The sequence below is a fragment of the Eucyclogobius newberryi genome, unplaced genomic scaffold (genome assembly GCF_026437365.1).
Source record: "Eucyclogobius newberryi isolate DKJ021-1_F unplaced genomic scaffold, fEucNew1.0.hap1 SCAF_2, whole genome shotgun sequence".
Lineage (NCBI taxonomy): Eukaryota > Metazoa > Chordata > Actinopteri > Gobiiformes > Gobiidae > Eucyclogobius > Eucyclogobius newberryi.
Window position 1 is genome coordinate 28,812,411 of NW_027315834.1, and position 17,792 is coordinate 28,830,202.

At 40.6% G+C, this 17,792-nt stretch overlaps 1 protein-coding gene across 3 annotated transcripts in view; it reads left to right on the forward strand.

The window, feature by feature from the left end:
• The first annotated feature begins 367 nt into the window (after window positions 1–367).
• Window positions 368–17,792, forward strand: part of waslb (WASP like actin nucleation promoting factor b) — a 31,009-nt gene continuing 13,584 nt past the window's right edge. For 2 of the 3 annotated variants that reach the window (XM_072454917.1, XM_072454919.1), the window contains exons 1-4: window positions 373–716; window positions 11,777–11,911; window positions 14,954–15,040; window positions 16,064–16,160. In XM_072454917.1, coding sequence (XP_072311018.1) covers window positions 612–716; window positions 11,777–11,911; window positions 14,954–15,040; window positions 16,064–16,160 — 424 coding nt within the window. In that variant the 5' untranslated portion in view covers window positions 373–611. Of the gene's footprint in view, window positions 717–11,776; window positions 11,912–14,953; window positions 15,041–16,063; window positions 16,161–17,792 lie in introns of all 3 variants that reach the window. The other variant, XM_072454920.1, reaches the window with a different exon arrangement.

Genomic DNA, 17,792 nt, shown 5'->3' on the forward strand with positions numbered 1-17,792 from the left:
CACGAGCCTAATCTGTGTAAATTGCACCTTACTTCTTATCTGCTCCTTTGCTCCACTTGCGCACATTCCTGCCGCAGCCACAGCCGGACGGACTGAACCACCTGAGAGGGGGGCGCGGCGCACTCGAGACGGTGTTTATGGATTTTTACGCATCACATTTAAACAAACAGTAGAATCAGGCTTAGATTGTGAGCCAGAATCATTTATCTAAACAATTAAAGCCGGCGTTTCTCGCTTTGCCTCGGTTATTCCGTCCTCCAGGGAGACGCGCACCCCGCTCCAGGGAGATGGACGCGCCCTGACGCTGCCATGTTGGATGAAGCCGTGCACTTTCCGTGACTGCTGCACTTCCCATGAAAGTTTGGTCTTCCCCGTCTGCGCGCGGACTCCGGCGGCTTCCCCGTAACTTAGCAAAGGACCGGGACATCGCGTTGCAGCCGGCAGACGTCCCCGTTCCTCCCCCCCGTCCAGTGTGTAGCAGCCTGCCCCGGGACAAGGCTCCGGGTGCGCGAGGCAGGACCGACCGAGGCCACGGATGACCGACGGCTTGTTTATGTCTCCTCGTCGCGCTCGTATCTGGACTTAAAAGACTCCACGAACTCGGCGCAAGTATGAGTGGACCGCCGCAGCAGAGGCGTCCCGCGAACGCCGGATCCATGCTCCTGACGCCGCAGGAAAACGAGTGTCTGTTCAACCACCTCGGCAGGAAATGCAACGTAAGTTTTGTCTCCCGTTGAAATGTGGCGTGGTAACGGGGGCTAGCGCGCGCGTGTGTTTCCTGTCCCGGCGGCGGACGCATCTGCACCGCGGGACAGTCCGGGGTGCTGAAGGGGGGGCTGCGGCGGGACAGTCTGGAGGGGGCTGTGGGAATGTTCATGCTCCTCTCTTTGGTGACATGTCTTTTTTTTTTTTTGTGCAACATAAAATGACACGTAAACAATGTGACTCGTCCTCACGGTGTTGTCCCTCTGTCCCGGGAGAGACAGAGGACAGGCCCGCGTGTGGAGCTGTTACAGACGTGATCCACGCAAAGCTCTGCACACGTCTGATGGTCAAGGGCATTACATAAGTCTGGCCCGGGCTGTAAAGGACGTGCGCACGTTAATTAGCAACGGGAACGTGTCCCGTTGACCGTTTTTTCATTCAACAGTCACGTGATAATATATTTACTGTCACGATTCGGTAGTTTTGTCCCATCTGACTCACGCGTGCCCACCTCACTGTTCTCACTTTGAGAACACAGCTGAGTCATAAAAGACCAGATCTGATGTGCTTTTTATTCAAGGACAGAACTCTTAATGCGATTGGATACAAGTGCCATTGACAGGACAGCAGGATAATTTAGCTGTATTAACATGATCAGCAACACACATGTGGGTCCTGATCAATTCTCAGACCACGTGGAGCCTTTATTTTGTATGTTTTTGTATGTTCTCCTCATAAAACGTCTCCTCTTATCCTCCAGCTCAGAGATTCCTTATGGGGACAATAAAGCCTTAACATAACCTTGATGTATTGTTCTTTAAAATATGGCAGAGTGAAAAGAAGAGCACTGATTTACGAAAAATAATGCATGCATAATCAATTACTGAGCGATTATTTTTGTATTTGTGGCCTTTTCAGCCCCATTTACTACTTTAACTATCTTATATTTCATTGTATCATTACTATTGTAAAGTATTTATGTACACATCGAACCTGTATCACCACTGACACTTTCACACAGTGCCAGGTTACTTCCTCATCGTCAACATAGTTTCCTTTAATTGCGTACAGTGAAGAGAACGAGGTAAAGAACTGAAAAGCCACTCTTCCTCTTTGTCAATAGCCCTTGTGCAGCCTCACTGTGGACGCAGACGCACAGCAGATTATACATTTGGATATGAATTATTGAAGTAAAAGTATTTCTCCATTAAATCTACTTTTGGTCCTCAGTCCTCCAATATGTCAGGCACTGTTTTGTTAAAAATGCTCTATACCTTTTTGCTGGTGGAGGGTTGGGCCATCTGCTTGTCTCAATGTTCCACAGTATGGCATTCACTTATCTATTTTACATTTATTCAATCACTGGTGTTTATCTATCACTTTTACTCGTGCATTTTTAAAGTGAGCGGGGTCACCTCTCCACAGCTCAGACCTGTAAGTAGTGGTGACACCTGCGAGTCCCTTTTGGAGATGGGTGTTTCATGTCATACTGCGGAACATTCTAAAAGCTGGGAACGCAATCTCATGTCCCTGGAAACAGACCCCCCCTCACAAATGTTACGCAGTGCACCTTTTAAGCAAACTGATATGATCTTATGTCAGTGTTAAAAGTAGGAATGTGACAAGATCTCAAATTGGTGGGGGGAAAAATTAAAAAATATTCTACCAACTGGCCACTAAAATGGGTTCTGGCGTATTATGTTCAATGTTCAGATCATATCCATTGTTAACAGTAAAACTAAATGCATATCATTCATATTTTGGGTGCATAATCTTACTTTCTGTACCTTGAGCGGTACCTGTGCTAGTGCTAACCTGCTGTAATGCTGTTGTTTGCAAAGGAAAGACTCTGTTTCCTGTCACATGTCGTTGTCCTCTCCCTGGAGCACACACCGGTGCGGGGTGTGTCCCTGCTGTGTGAAACCTGCTCACAAACCCTGCAGTGACGCGCTCCTCCAGGCATCTGCCCATTGTGTCATCACGGTGCATGTGATCGAGACGACGCAGTCAGTAGCATTCCTCTGTCCTACGCTCCGGCTGATCTACGACATGTTGTTGCAGGCACAGGCAGTTTCAGGGAGATGTGAGAAGGGAGAGTGAAAGTAGGTGTGCATGTGAAGAGTAAAGGCCAAATGTCCTCTAGTCACGGTTGGGTCATTTTAGCTTTCTGCTGTTTTGCCAAACATTTATCAGAAATTCAAAAAAATACCACAATTAAACTTCAGGGGGAAAACACAAGCAACTTTTATTGTCACTTGTATTGCCAATTGTAATAAATACATACATATTATAACACCGTGCACTCCATCCATCCCTTGTCTTTTGTTTCTGCGTTTGTGGGGCAGCAGTCTGAGCAGGGAGACTCAGACTTTTCCTTCAGCTTTTCAGGGTGGATCCCGAGGCCTTTCCAAGCCACAAAGAGACAGTTCCACACCTAGACAGTAGCACATCTCCTGTGAGGCGTCCGCAAGTGGAGGAGCAGCGGCTCTACTCCGAGCTCCTCACCCTCTCTCTAAGGCAGCCGTCCTGTGGAGGAAACTCTGTTCGACCGCTTGTAACACAGTTCTGGTTTAGTAGAGTCTTTAGCGCTTTACCAGATGTCTGTTGTTTACATCATGTAATATTAATTCGCTCTCCTCGCTCGCTTGTGGAAAGCCATTTCTTGAGCCACAGCTGCCCTGGAACTGACAGAAATGTGTTGGCCATTCTGCTCCGTTACCCGCTCCACCACCACCACCACCGATCTCTCACACACACCACATTAATACATTGGCTTGGTGGATGAAGCGTCTTACCCTCAAACGCACAGTACAGCCAGTTCTTTTTTGATTTGTTTTTGTCTGCCTATGTAAAGCCAGTTCTTTTTTGTTAAACGTGACGCATTATGAAAAGTCCGAGAACCACTGGCCTGTGTAATTTTAAAGTATCTCATTTAAGCTCTTTATCTGTCTAGTATTGACTCAAAAAGCCAGCAGGAGTCGTTGGATCCGTCCCGTACAGAGGCCAGCTTCATAGCCGTCTCATCATTGGTATGCCTTGTGCAGTGGCTGGATGTGTCTGGTAGGGCTGGAGGTGGCCAGGCTCCAGATCTCTGTGTGTTAGTGCCTCATCAGCAGTCCGCTCCTACAGGAAGTCAGTGGTCGGCCTCCTCTCCTCGTTTGTGCTGGAGTAGTGGAACAAGTCTCCCCCGTTTCATGATTTTTGACTAGTTTAGCACATTCGTTATCCAGTTTGCTCCCCCTTTCCTGGATTTAGTGCATATTCCTTGGCTTGTTGGTTTAGGGCTGAACAACTTGGGCAAATAAAAGTCAAATAAATATTTAGACTTTTTAAGTCTAAATAAATATTTAGACTTTTTTTAAGTCTAAATATTTAGACTTAAGTTTAAATATTTAGACTTTTTTGCCTTATGCAACTTGCGGGAGTTTACAATATTTTAAAACAAATTTGCACCGTTTAGTTTTTTTCCGCCCAATCCCAAAGTAGGACTGTAGGTGTTTGTTTTTGATGATTATTCAGTTATTGTCAACCAACATTTGTATTAGTCGACCAAATATTTGACTGGGACTGTAAGAATTCAGGAGTAAATTGTGTTTTGTCTGCTGTTTTATTTATTTTTTGCGTGGGAATATCTACGCAGTATAAAGAGCTGTTTTTGTTTCAGATGTTTTTGAGGTCATGGAGACACAGTCTTTTGTTTGAGAGCTTTTTTTTATTTTGTCAACCAAGAATTTCTTAAGTCGACGCGGGTGATGTCATTGGAAAAACATAAATATCTCATGTTGATTTGCTGCTTCCTTCTCATCACCTCTGATTGTTCGCCGTTGTTACCAGCCTTACACAATCACTATGTTTAATTACTTCCTTGTCATTCTTTGTCAGTGACCTCAATAGTTTGCAATTTTCTGTTTGCACGTCCCAGCCCTTTGTGTCAACAATCAAGACTTTTCCAGGGCTGCTCAGGTGACAGTAGTATAAGGGTGGACAATTATTGACAATATATATTTCCCTTGTGGGTTAATAAAGTTTGTCGAAGTCAAAGCATAAGATACTTTGTCTGTCCAACAAAAGTGTGCTAAGAAATGTCTTTAAATGTATTAGTTGAGGTTTAAGTATGCCTCAAACGTACATAAATATAACTTCATTTGTTCCCTTATTTTAAAGATTATTGTTTACAACGGGTCTATTCTAATTCGGGCTGTAGCCCATTCTCCAAATACAAAAAAGTATATATTTTCTAGTTTACTGATTTCATTCTAGGTTGGTACTATAAATTAGTTTTTACCTGGGTTAGACCTCATTTAACTCCGCTTTGGACCTGGTCTGGTCCTGTTTAAACTAGGCATGTCAAGAGTAACCAGTTTTTCAATCATCGTGATTATTTATGGCCACAATAGTTTATTCGTGGGATTTTGAAATCCGCAGTATACCGCAGAAATGTCTCCAGGCGCAACAGGAGTCACTGCAGGTCACGTGTGTGTTGTGGGTGTCGGGCGAAGCCCAGCGTGTCATCAAGACTGGATAAACGTGCTGAATGACTGGTCCGTTACACACAGCGGTTCACACCAGTGCGAGTCTGAGCTGCTGTCAGTGTGAGTAGTTCAATCAGAAAAGGTTTATTGTCATTGTCAATGAACAAAATTCACAAACATTTGGAACTTGCTTTGCTGATTCGGTGTAACATACTAAATACATATTAAAAAGGGGTATGCATTAAAGAAAAAAACTATTTAAGTGTACTATAGTATCAAAATAAAAATAGGCTTACTTATGTACACAAAATGTAGTTAAATGTACAGATGTAGTGCAGAAAGTGAACAATGCAGTGAGTGATTGATTTAAATTGAAGTGTTAAATATAAATGTTTCGTTTAATTTTGCTGATAGTCGTGACATCCCTAGTTTAGACCTGATTTGATTCTGGTTCAGCCCTGGTTTGTATTTAGTCTAGTCTAACTTTTGTATTTTTCTTTCAAATCTAATATTTTTATATTATTGAAACCAATATGGTCTTTTGGATATGTTGTGCAATCCCAAATGCAGCCTGGATTTACAATATACTCTACATTCACAAACAATACACATTATTCAATGTCCTTGTTTGCATCTTTGCTTCATAATGAATTGGTAAAAGAAAACACAAACACCCAGAATAAGGTCCTACCAATTTACTATGTAGCAAATTTTATATTGCTAAATTGACATTCCGTGCACTATTTTTGAACTCCCGTGTCCAGTTTAACCTGCTTGCATCTCTCACCTGATAAAGTGTGTGGCTTTGGTGATGTTTTCCACCTCTAGTTGCATAAACGCTCTCACTGTGGCTCGTGTGACGTGTCTCGCTGCTCTATTTCCTGTAACCTTTGGCCCTGTCCTGGCCAATCAGTGTGCAGAAAAAAAAACACCCAAGGACTAAAAGCAACATTACTACAAAGATTACGTTCTGTTTTAGGACAAATTTGCTCTGAAGAGAAACATTTTGCTTTTATCTATGGCTATTTACTCCTTTTCATAATTACAGCAAAAGCACCGTTTGTACCATTTATTTAACCAGGAGTCACGTGCATGCGATCGAGGTGTGTGTAAAAGACTGACTTGAAATGTATGTACTGTAATCATAATAATAAAATGATCACAATATTCCAATCCATCATGCATTTGTTATGACGTGACTGTGATTGCACTGGCTGAGGTTGATGTAGCACACAAAAAGTGAAGGACTGTAGAAAATAAACGCCAACAGTGCAGATTTATCACTTTATCAATTTAAAAGATACTGCAAATGTATTAATTTATTTTTGCTGTATTTTTAATATAGACAATACGCTTGATATTTTAATTCTGCTTATCTTCAAAACACATAAATTTCACTATTGACTTTAAGGCAATATGGCTGCAATGATTGACTAATTGTGGTTAATCAACAATGAAAAAATTAAATGATCGCATTGTATTTTGATAATTGTAAAGGGAAATCTGGACTACTGTAGGCCGACTCACACATGCTAAAAGACCTTTCATCACTACAGTGGTATTTTTTATTATTCGTTTAAGATTTTTATCAATGATAGTTTATTTCTAAATATTATTTTTCTAGATGCCTTCAGCCACTTTATTTCCACCTTTTTATTTGGTTGTAAACATTTTTATTTTTCATTTGTATTTCCACATCAAATAGAAATAATAATTTGACTTTTCGACTGATTGAAAAAATAATCGCTGACTTGTCGACTTCTAAAATAATTCGCTGCAGCCCTAGTAGACATTATACCCAGTGCCGGCCCAAGCCTTCAGGGGGCCCTAAGCAAAACTGTCTTGGGGGGGCTCCACCATGGCACACAATTGTAAGCACAGCCACAAACTGTGTCTTACCAACATCAAATAGAAATAGTAAGGTGATAAAAACACATTGTTGGGTTTAAAACACAGGACACAAGAACAGTGTGTAGCCATCTCCCTTTAAATCTTTATTTGTAAAGTTTTTGTTGGCTAAAGTACAATGTAACATACCATTTTAGATCCGGTTGGGGGCCCTCGGTGGCTTTGGGGCCCTATGCAACTGCTTGGTCCACATATAAGGTTGGGCTGGCTCTGACTATACTCACAGCGCTATTGTAAATATTTCATTTGTGATGTGTTGAAGGACAAGTTGTTACCCCGTGCTGCTAATCCTATTCACCGTAGAGGTAGTGCGATTTCTAAAGCCCTGTATGTGCCATTCAGTAACTATGATGTAACCTCCATATGCATACTTCATATCAGCAGTGTTATAGAGGTTGATGTCGCATATAGACCTTTACCATCCTCTGCCGTCGCCTCAGGACCCTTAGGCAGAGTAACCCACTTAGCAGAGAGCAGGCTTGTACGGAGAGCCAGGGAGTAACGTTTATCCCGCTGTGGAGCTGTGGCCAGTCGAGTGGAAGTGTGTGAATAGAGCTCCACCCTGAGGAAGATCGTCCTTAATGAAAGCACATTGACCCAAATGGTAGTGATGGATTTGATTGAATGTGCAGTTATTTCTCTGGTAATGGACTATTATGGGTTATACATGTATTTAAGTGTAAATGGAGCAGCACATAATGTCTATTTGGCTTCATGTGGATGTAGTCTACTGAAAACGTAATCAACTAAAGGAAGTGTGGCTCGTTGCAGTGGTAAAAGCTCTGGAAGTTATTAGGATCTCGCTCAAAAACAACTAGCGGTGTGTACTAGTAAACAGCGTCTTCATTCATGAAAAGGTGGATTAAACGGTCCAGTCACTCCCAGAACTTCAGTTAACTCACTGCATGCTTTTTCTTTCCTAATACAATAATGACTAATAAAAACTTGGTCAACAAAGACACTGGCAACAGCGTAACAAAGTGCACCTTAATCCAATCAAATCCAACTCTTTGATAAGTTTACTTTAATAACTATTTGTTTAGCCCATGTTATAAACAAGATAGTTTCCAAAAGGCTGGACCTTTTTATAATACTTTTTTTTTTTCTCTAAAACTATAGCAGAAATAGTCAACTACATAATATACATTTTTACTTCCATTCAAGAGTCCTAATTAATAAAACCACATCAGTGCTTCAGTCAAAGTCTCACTTGATGCAATTACCTAATTACTGGAACATGCAATTAGTGACATACAGTGAGGAAAATAAATATTTGAACACCCTGTGATTTTGCAAGTTCTCCCACCTAGAAATTGTAGACTGGTCTGAAATGTTCATCGTAGGTGCAGTTCCACTCAGAGTATTTGATCTGCCAATCAGCAAGAATTCTGGCTCTCAAAGACATATTGGTCTGCCTTTAAAAAGTCCACCTCTGCTCCACTTATTAAACTAAGTTAGTAGCACCTGTTTGAGCTTGTACGCTGCATAAAGACACCTGTCCACCCCACAATCAGTCACTCCAACTACTACTACTACTACTACTACTACGGACAAGACCAAAGAGCTGCCAAAAGACACCAGAGATAAAATGTTAGATTTCCACCAAGCTGGAAATGGTGACGGGGCAATTGACAAGAAGCTTAGTGAAAAAAGATCTGAAGAACTGTTGGAGTAATTGTTAGAAAATGGAAGAGGCTAATGATGATTGTAATCTTTCTTGGACTGGGGCTCCATACAAGATCTCATGTTTTGGGGTATCCTTGATAATAAGATAGGTTTGGAATCAGCCCAGAACTACGGGAGGAGCTGGTCAATGACCTGACGAGAGCTGGGACCACAATTCAAAGGTAACTATCAGTAATACTCTACACCATCATGGTTTAAAATCAGTCATGGCACAGAAGGTTCCCCTGCTTGAGTCGGGACATGTCCAGGCCCGTCTGAAGTTTACCAATGACCATCTGGATGACCCAGAGGACTCATGGGAGAAAGTCATGGGGTCAGATGACACCAAAATAGATTTTGCTATGAACTCCACTCACCACGTTTTGGAGGAAGCAAAATAAGAGTACCATCCCAAGAACACCTTCTCTACTGTGAAGCGTGGGGGTGGAAACATCATGCTTTGGGGGTGCTTTTCTGCACAGGGGACGGGACGACTGCTCTGTATTAAGGAGAGAATGAATGTGGCCATCTATTATGAGCTTTTGGGCCACAACCTCAGTCAGAGCATTGACGATGGATCATGGCTGGTTCTTCAACATGAAATGACCCAAAGCATATCAAGGTTCTGGAGTGGCCTAGCCAGTCTCCAGACCTAAGTCTAATCCAAATCTTTGGAGGGAGCTGAAACTCCATGTTGCTCAGTGACAGCCTCCAAACCTGACAGAGCTTGAGGAGATCTGTGATCTAATGTTTATAGTTTCTACTGGTGTTTTCTAATGCACAGGAGTGCTTTTTTCATCACAATTTCTGTTAAATATTACATAATTTAGATATTGTTTAGCCATAATTACTCATTCACTTGAATTCAGGTCGGGATAAACTTAGAGCTCCTGCAGCCACACGCCGGAGCCCGAAATCTGAAAAAATCTGACCATCTGACTTAATTTCTTCCTTCTAATCAAAAAATGTCTCTGGAGATATTTGAGAAATACACTTTATTATAAACCCTGTGCATATAACATTTACGGATGTATACTGATAATTAAAATTATGTGATCTTGTAAAAAGGGAGAACAAATATTTATTTTAACTAACAAATCTGTTGTACAAGACAGCAGGCTGATTCACTCATGTCAATGTAATTACCCTATTTTCCGCACTATAAGACGCACTTAAAAGCCTTGAATTTTCTCAACAACAGTGCGCCTTTAAAATCCAGTGTACCTTTTATATATGGATGAATTTTGGTTGTGCTTTCTGACCTTGAAGCGATTTTGTGTGGTACACGTTTTGCTCCGCTTAATGTGCCTTTTATAGTCCGGTGCACCTTTTTTACATGAAAAATGATCGAAAATAGGCCATTCATTGACAGTGCGCCTTTATAATTCAGTGCGCCTTATTGTGCGGAAAATACGGGAACACCCAGAAATCATTGGTGCAATTATTAAACACTCGGTTATTCAAAGGCTGTTTTTGAAAAGCATTTGTGATCGTTTTTTTTCTAAAGTCTCCGTCTCTCTTCTGCGCGTGATAATTTGGACGTCCCGGTGTGATCATTGCTGCCGACGCAATTATTGCCAGTGTGCATGCTGGGATAGCGCGACTACAACAGTGGGAGTTAATCTTTCTTTGTACATTTTTAAGTAAAGATTTGGCCTACTTCTCGAGCTACTAGTGTTTAGATTGCATCGCGCACACTTGATAACGATGGCGCCTTCTCTTCGCGCCGTTGCTTTTTTTAATTGCCTCATTAGAGTTAATCCTTCCAGGAACTGCGGCGTGTGTTATCAGCGGGTGACGGTGCGCCTTCTCCCCCGGGACACTGTAAAACCTGAGGACATCGCTCTGCCCCTGTGATCCCCTGTGTGAACTACTGACATGCACATCGTTACACACATTCTTGACTTTTTACTGTTACGGACGCCATTTTAAGGACTTTTAGCCCACGGTCGTTCATGAGAAAGACTGGCACATTTCTCCATCTAACCCCTTCAACTTCCAGTTTTGTAGGTGACATTCTGAAGACTTTTCTCCGTTCAAAAGCGCTAATATTTTTTGAATTGTCAATCACTAGGGCAACGGTGCTAATTGTTGTCCATCACGCTAAAACCGATCACGATACTTGATACTGATGATGCTGTGTCCAGAAGTGGGCTTTATATAGAAATGTAGATGATATTGAAAGATTGTTTTGAAGATATGCAAAATGTGAATATTAAGTATATAGTTTGTAGTAAAAAATGTTCGTTAAAAATGCTCCTTAAAAAAGTGTACAGGTGATATTTCGGCAGTTTTGACACATTTGTCTTAAAATCGTTAAAATACATCTTAACACATTCCTGGTAGATTAACATGATCTGAATATTGGCACACTGAAGAAAATACAGCTTAAGTATTCACTTTTACAACATAGTATTTTTGTTTGTACTTGTTTCTCTAAACAGTGACATATTGCACGTTTATAAATGCACAAGAGATTGATTATTATATTATTGGTATTGTTAGCCATGGATTAAGTTCTGTATTCTTCTTCTTATATGCTTTATGGTGGTCGGTATCCAAGTGTTACGTTTCCGCCACCTACTGTTTTCTTTAGACTTCAGAGGCAGAATAATTTGTGAGATGCCCTTTGATTCCAAACCCATACTGTGAGTTAAAACTTAAAAAAAATAAAAATCCCTGTACTTTACAAGTAAATGTAAAATTTACGGACTATAAGTCGCACCTTTTTCTCATAGTTTTGGCCGGGGTGCGACTTATATGTGATATTAATTGTTATTTTCACACTTGCAACCGCATTTCATACTCCAGTGCAACTTATATATGTATTTTTCTTCTCTATTATGCATTTTTTGGCTGGTGCGACTTATAGTCCCGAAAATACGGTAGCTTAAACCCACCTTAAACCTTCACTTAAAACAAGCCTTGTCAGTTTAAACGGATCCTTCTGATGATTCTCTCGTCGTTGTCGTCGTCGTCACTCTCCTTTCACGTCACTGACCCCACTCTCCTCTCCCCGTGCACAGTCGCTCTCCTCGGCCGTGGTCCAGGTGTTCACCGCGGACCGAAACTCCGCCTGGAGCAAGAGGTGCTGCGGCGTGGCCTGTCTGGTGAAGGACAACCCCCAACGCTCCTACTTCATCCGAACCTTCGACCTCAAGGTAAGTCGTTGATGCCCTCGATCACTACCGCTCGCAAACGTCACATCCGTTCATGTTTTTATAAGATGAGATAAGATATTCCTTCATTGTCCACACATGGGGAAATTTCCTTGTTGCAACGCAGGTAGATACAGAGGAAAAGGACGGATAACTTATAGGAAGTTTAACACTCTTAATAGAAGAACTCTTATAAATAAAACTCTTATAAACAAAAACTCCTATAGACAAAACCTTTCATTTCCTAATAAGGAACGGAGGGGAAAAATAAAGATAAAATAAAATAAAAACAGCTATCATAATACAAGATAATATTAATAATTAAATAAAAAAAAAAGTACGTCCTCTCACCACCTGCGCGACCGCCTGAGGACGTACACCAATTTGAGGCCAGTGGGCGTAACGCCCTAGAAGGAGTGTTTTAAGTTTGACGTGAACCAAATTGCTGACTAAGCGTCTTTTCATTATCAAAGGACTATGGCGGCCATAGGGTTAGGCTGGGGGCGTGGTCACAGTAATATTTTTGTTTAACATCAGAAATAAACATAGGACTTTTAACAAGTTACTGATGTGCAATTCTGTCATATGTGCAATTGCTGTTGGAATTCATGTGCAATTCATGTGCAATTACTGTGAAATTCATGTGCAATCTATGTGCTGTCGTGACACATATTCATGTGCAATTACTGTCGGGATCACATGCAATGGTATTTATTTATTTATTTGTCTATGGGAGTTTTTATTTATTTATAGGAGATCTTCTACTGAAAGTGTTTTTCAGACTTCCTATAAGTGATCTGTTCTTCTGTATCTACCTCTGGATCTACCTGCGTTGCACCAATGAAATTTCCCCATGTGGGACAATAAAGGAATATCTTATCTTATCTTAAGTTCTTAAGGCTATCATCTGTCACTGTCAGGCTATGTCAAAATAAAACCCCTTCTGTCATTGTTGTTGTATGGCGGTTGGCATCCAATGTTGTTGTTGTTGTTGCTGTTTTATGGCGGTTGGCATCCGAGTGTTGCATTACCGCCAGACTTTATTCCTTAGACTGTTGTTGCTGCTGTTATTGTTTTATGGCAGTCGACAGCCGAGTGTCGCATTACCCCCAGACTTTATTCCCCAGACTTTGTCGTAGTCCTAAAAGTTGTTCTTCCAGTGCTTTGACCTCCAGTGCTTTGACAAAGCCCAAGAGGTCATGAGATGCCTTTGTCATTGTATCCTCAGACTTTGTTGTTGTTGTTTTATGGCGGTTGGCATCCGAGTGTTGCATTACCGCCAGACTTTGTTGTTGTTGTTGTTGTTGTTGTTGTTGTTGTTGTTTTATGGCGGTTGGCATCCAAGTGTTGCATTATGCGGTTGGCATCCAAGTGTTGCATTACCGCCAGACTTTATTCTTCAGACTTTGTCGTATTCTTTAGAAGTTCTTCTTTTTATGACTTTAATCTGGATTGGACGTTATTTTTTAGACTGTAAAACACAGAGGCCTTCATTCTTTAGGCTTTATTCTTTAGACTTTATTCTTTAGACTTTATTCTTTAGACAATAATCTGTCACTGTCAGGCTATGTCAAAATAAAACTCCTTCTGTATCTGTAAAACACAGAGGCCTTTTATTTTGTAAGTGCCACAGGTGATCAAGGCACCTTCTGCACTGACCTGAGCAGGGAAAAAGGGAGAGAGAGAGCCTCGGTGACCTGGCTGCACCCCCTCCTCCCTGTACCTCCGTCACCTAGCAACAAGACCCGCCGCTAATGCTAACGCTAATGCTAAGCCCACGGCAGGAGAGGAAATATCCATTCAAAATAAAAGAGGAAGAGGAAGTGAAGGCATTCATTGCACCTCTGCTGGCCAATAAAAAATACACAATATCTGCAATGCACTTTTTTCATGGCATCTCGAGGAGAATAAAATCCATGAGTTTCAAACAAATCAGATGTTGAGTTTTTCACACAATGGGCAGGGGGCGCTATAGAGTAAATGTGTTACATGGGTCGTTATTTCCAATCAGATCATAAAAACACATTAGTGAGTGAAATAATGAGCTCCGCAGATCAATTCCAATAGGCGTGACTTGTCCTTGAAAACACTGAAAATTGAGCCTTTTTTAAGGGCGTTTTACGCGGAGACCGTAAAGAATATCAACATTCTTTTGAATATTTATTAAATTTCAATGTCTTTAGATGCAAAAAGTGTTGTTTTGAGCTCAATCGGACAAAAAACCTAGGACAAGTACGAGTTTGAAAAGGAAAAAAAAAGTCAAACGTGGCGGTGCCACTTTGATTCGACATGGCTGACTTCCTGTTTATCATAGAGCGATGCTGCCAGGTGCGTTTTACTCGTCAGAGGTCAAAGGTAGCTCGATCACTGTCCCAAGTTTCATGTGCCTAGGCCAAAGATTAAGCGTTTTTTCTTTTTTGAACTAGTTGCGACGGGCGTTCTCGCAACCTCCATTTTATTGGAGTTTGGGCCGAGCCAATCGCGTCTGTGTCCCCATGTGTGACCTGTGTCCCCATGTGTGACCTGTGTCCCCATGTGTGACCTGTGTCCCCATGTGTGACCTATATGTTAGGGGGTCAAAAATGCCAAAGTTGTGGCAAAATTACCATGCAAAACAATAATAAGAATTATAATAAGAAACCTGGCAAGAACAAAGTCTCGAGCGTTCCGTTGGAACTTCATGGCTCGAGCCAATAATGGTTAAATAAACACTCTATTTTCTTCAGTTATATGCACATGAATGAGACATTATTGCATGCGAGTACGACAGTAATTGCACATGAATATGCGTCTTAATACTAGATATTGTAATTGCAAGTCAATGATTGTGGCTGTTTTAAAAAGATCTACTAAATATTGTGTCAGCAATCTTATATTTGTTGCAATATTGCAAAGAAATTGTACCGTATGTAAAGATTTCATGCCAGATTACTCAAGATCACGTAGAGTTAAACCAAGGAAAACAGAGGCGTAGAATTTAGAATAATAAGTTAAAAAGCCTGATTATATTTAAAGTGTCTGTGTGTGTTTATGTGTTTTCCTCAGGACGGAAAGGTTCTGTTTGAACAAGAACTCTACAACAGCTTCAGCCTCGCCCCCTCCAAGCCGTACTTTATCACGTTCGCTGGAGACGTAAGTTCAGACCACCTCTTATCATATTTGCGCAAAATCTCCAACGCTCTCACACGACAATACAACGACGCCGATATCGATTTGATTGGCGATAATGGGGGAGTGGTTTCATATATCGTGGAGTGTGTTTCTTTAGGCGGCTGTACCTTTACACAGATTTTGCCATTATATTTTATTACAGTAAAGAATGTATTTGTGAATGATACTTTGCTTCTCTGCTGTGCCACAACAACCACTTAGATATCAGATTTTGGCATCAACTAGGGATGGCTTTTTGACGGTATTGGTATTTATTTCACTGGTTTTGGGGAAAAGCAGCAGTAACAGCTTCAAACAGATACATTTTAGTCATAAAAAAGGTCTGAAACGACGAGCTTTCTTTCTTATCAGTTATTTTATGAATCTGCTACATAAATATAAAAGCTATATTCATACAAGTAATCACCTTTTATATATAAAAAACAAACAAAACTACAGTTAAAATGACTTGGATACAGATAGACGTGCGCTACAGTGTTTGATGCATTATCTCAATAGTTTCCCATAACAAGGCATATTTATAGAACAAATATGTGGCCTAGTGGGTCTGAGTTCTCTATGTTCTGGTGTTCACTTAACATAAACAGTCAAGTCTCAAAAATGAATAAGTAAATAAATGCACTAACAATTTATGACTTAAGAACAACAAAATATGATTGTGTGGGAAGGTGCTATTGCTACTTTTACCAGCACAGTTCAGCTCATCAGAAAGCTGTCCATATTAGGGATTTTATTAGACTTTTTCACGTTTTATTTGTCTTTCTTTTTGTGTTACCGGTAATCCTTTTTAATTCTTCCACTAGCACAAGTACAACTTACTTGTTTTTTAAATATATTTTTTTACTTCGTCACTATTGCCGTGACTTTCAGCCATATGCCTAAGTATGAATACAATTTAGTATTTCTCCGAGATTTTGTCGAGTTAGTTAAATGTTCTACTTTCCGCCGAAGTTGAACTGATCACGTTTTCCTTCCCGCACACAGACATGCCAAGTGGGTCTTAACTTCGCCCACGAAGAAGAAGCCAAGCAGTTCCGTCGAAATGTCTTAGACCTCGTGGGGAGAAAACAGAGGAAGACTGGTAACAATTCAAACTGTCAAATGAAACAAAACGCAGTCTCTTTTGAAATGAAGTGCTCAGAATATTTAACATGCATTTAGATAAAATGTATGACTGCAATGAGCTCTTGATTTCAAAAATGACCATTTCTGTTAGATTTCCTGTTCTTCTTCTTACATACCTTTGTCTTCTTCTTCGTCTTCTCTGGTGTTTTATGGCGGTCTCTCAAGCTTTCATTAAACCTCTTGTATGCCATCATTACCAAACATGCAATCATTATATTCATAACGCTTGACCAGTTGCACCACCTTACACACTACCCTGACCAGTCTATAGGGGGCAGTGCATGCTCACTCTTTCAACGACATGCCACAAAATGCATTGGTCTTGGACTAATCCCTACAATTTGCCACTTCCCACTTCCTAACACTTGAAGAGATTAAATGCTTTCTTCTTTCACCAAGATGAATAAACTTTGTCACATTTAAACCTCCTGCACAATCTGCTCATTCTGGTCCTAATTTAAGAGAATATTTGTTTTATTTAGACACTTGCAATGTTGTTTGTTCTGGTTTACAGTAGTTTTACTTCTAATTGTTATTTTGGTCATTGGTCAAGTTACAAAAGTAGTCAAACAATACTCGTGATATTTGATACCTTTGATATTGTTCATAACGTTTTAACCAAATCAAGACATTTATCATCAAAAGTATATGTTCTTGATTCAGTAAGGTGCTGTATTGAGGCTAGTTTCTGAGTTATTATTGTCCAGATAACAATTATTGAATGTGTTGCTTAATTACTTCATCAATTGTTAATCACAGTTAATCTGATTAAACTTTCCTGCCCTGACTTTATCCAATTTTTAGTCATGATTAAATACATATTTCTTCTATATTTTAGTCCTGCTATGAACCTACTAGATTTAAAGGTGCACTACGTAACATTTCTAGTGTGACGTCCGCCCCTTTCTTGTTTCCATGGAGATGTTACAGCTTTGTCTTGAATGGCATTAGACTTCGCTATCCTACATGCGTTCAATTACAGGTGTTTATTGCCACAAAAAAAAAGATTAAATGCCTTGGAAACATGCATCCTCACTGTGAGCAAGCTCGCCTGTCCACAGATCTGGCCTGTAACTTGACCTCGGTGCACTTGTTTCAATAAGTTAGAGTGAAACATGGAGAAAAGCGGTTGTAAACAGTGATGACATGTGAGTTCATGTGTGTCTGTTGCGCCCTTTCCTTTCCTCAGCCATTTGTGGAGAAACGGTTATAGCGGTTTATTGATCAGTTCAAATGAAAAGCACATCGGAACTACGCGCTGACTTTTATTTCCTTGATTAAAGCGGCTTCTTCTGTCTCTCAAATGGATTGTGCCCTTTCATGTTCGCCCCCTCTCGTCTGATTGGACGCTCTAATCTGGTCTGATCTGACCCTGTGTCCTTGGAAACATCAGCATATCAAAGCTCCGCCGCAAATGCCATCGTCAAACTGCTTTAAAAGTTGACTTCTCTCCCTCAAATAAGGATGTTTAGACCGACCAGTTGTAGTTTTTAAAGCAACAGATTTAAGATGAGATATGTTATATGCTTTGAATAATAAATGAAGAGTAAAACATCTTAGTAAAAATACAAGAAGATAGGATAAGATT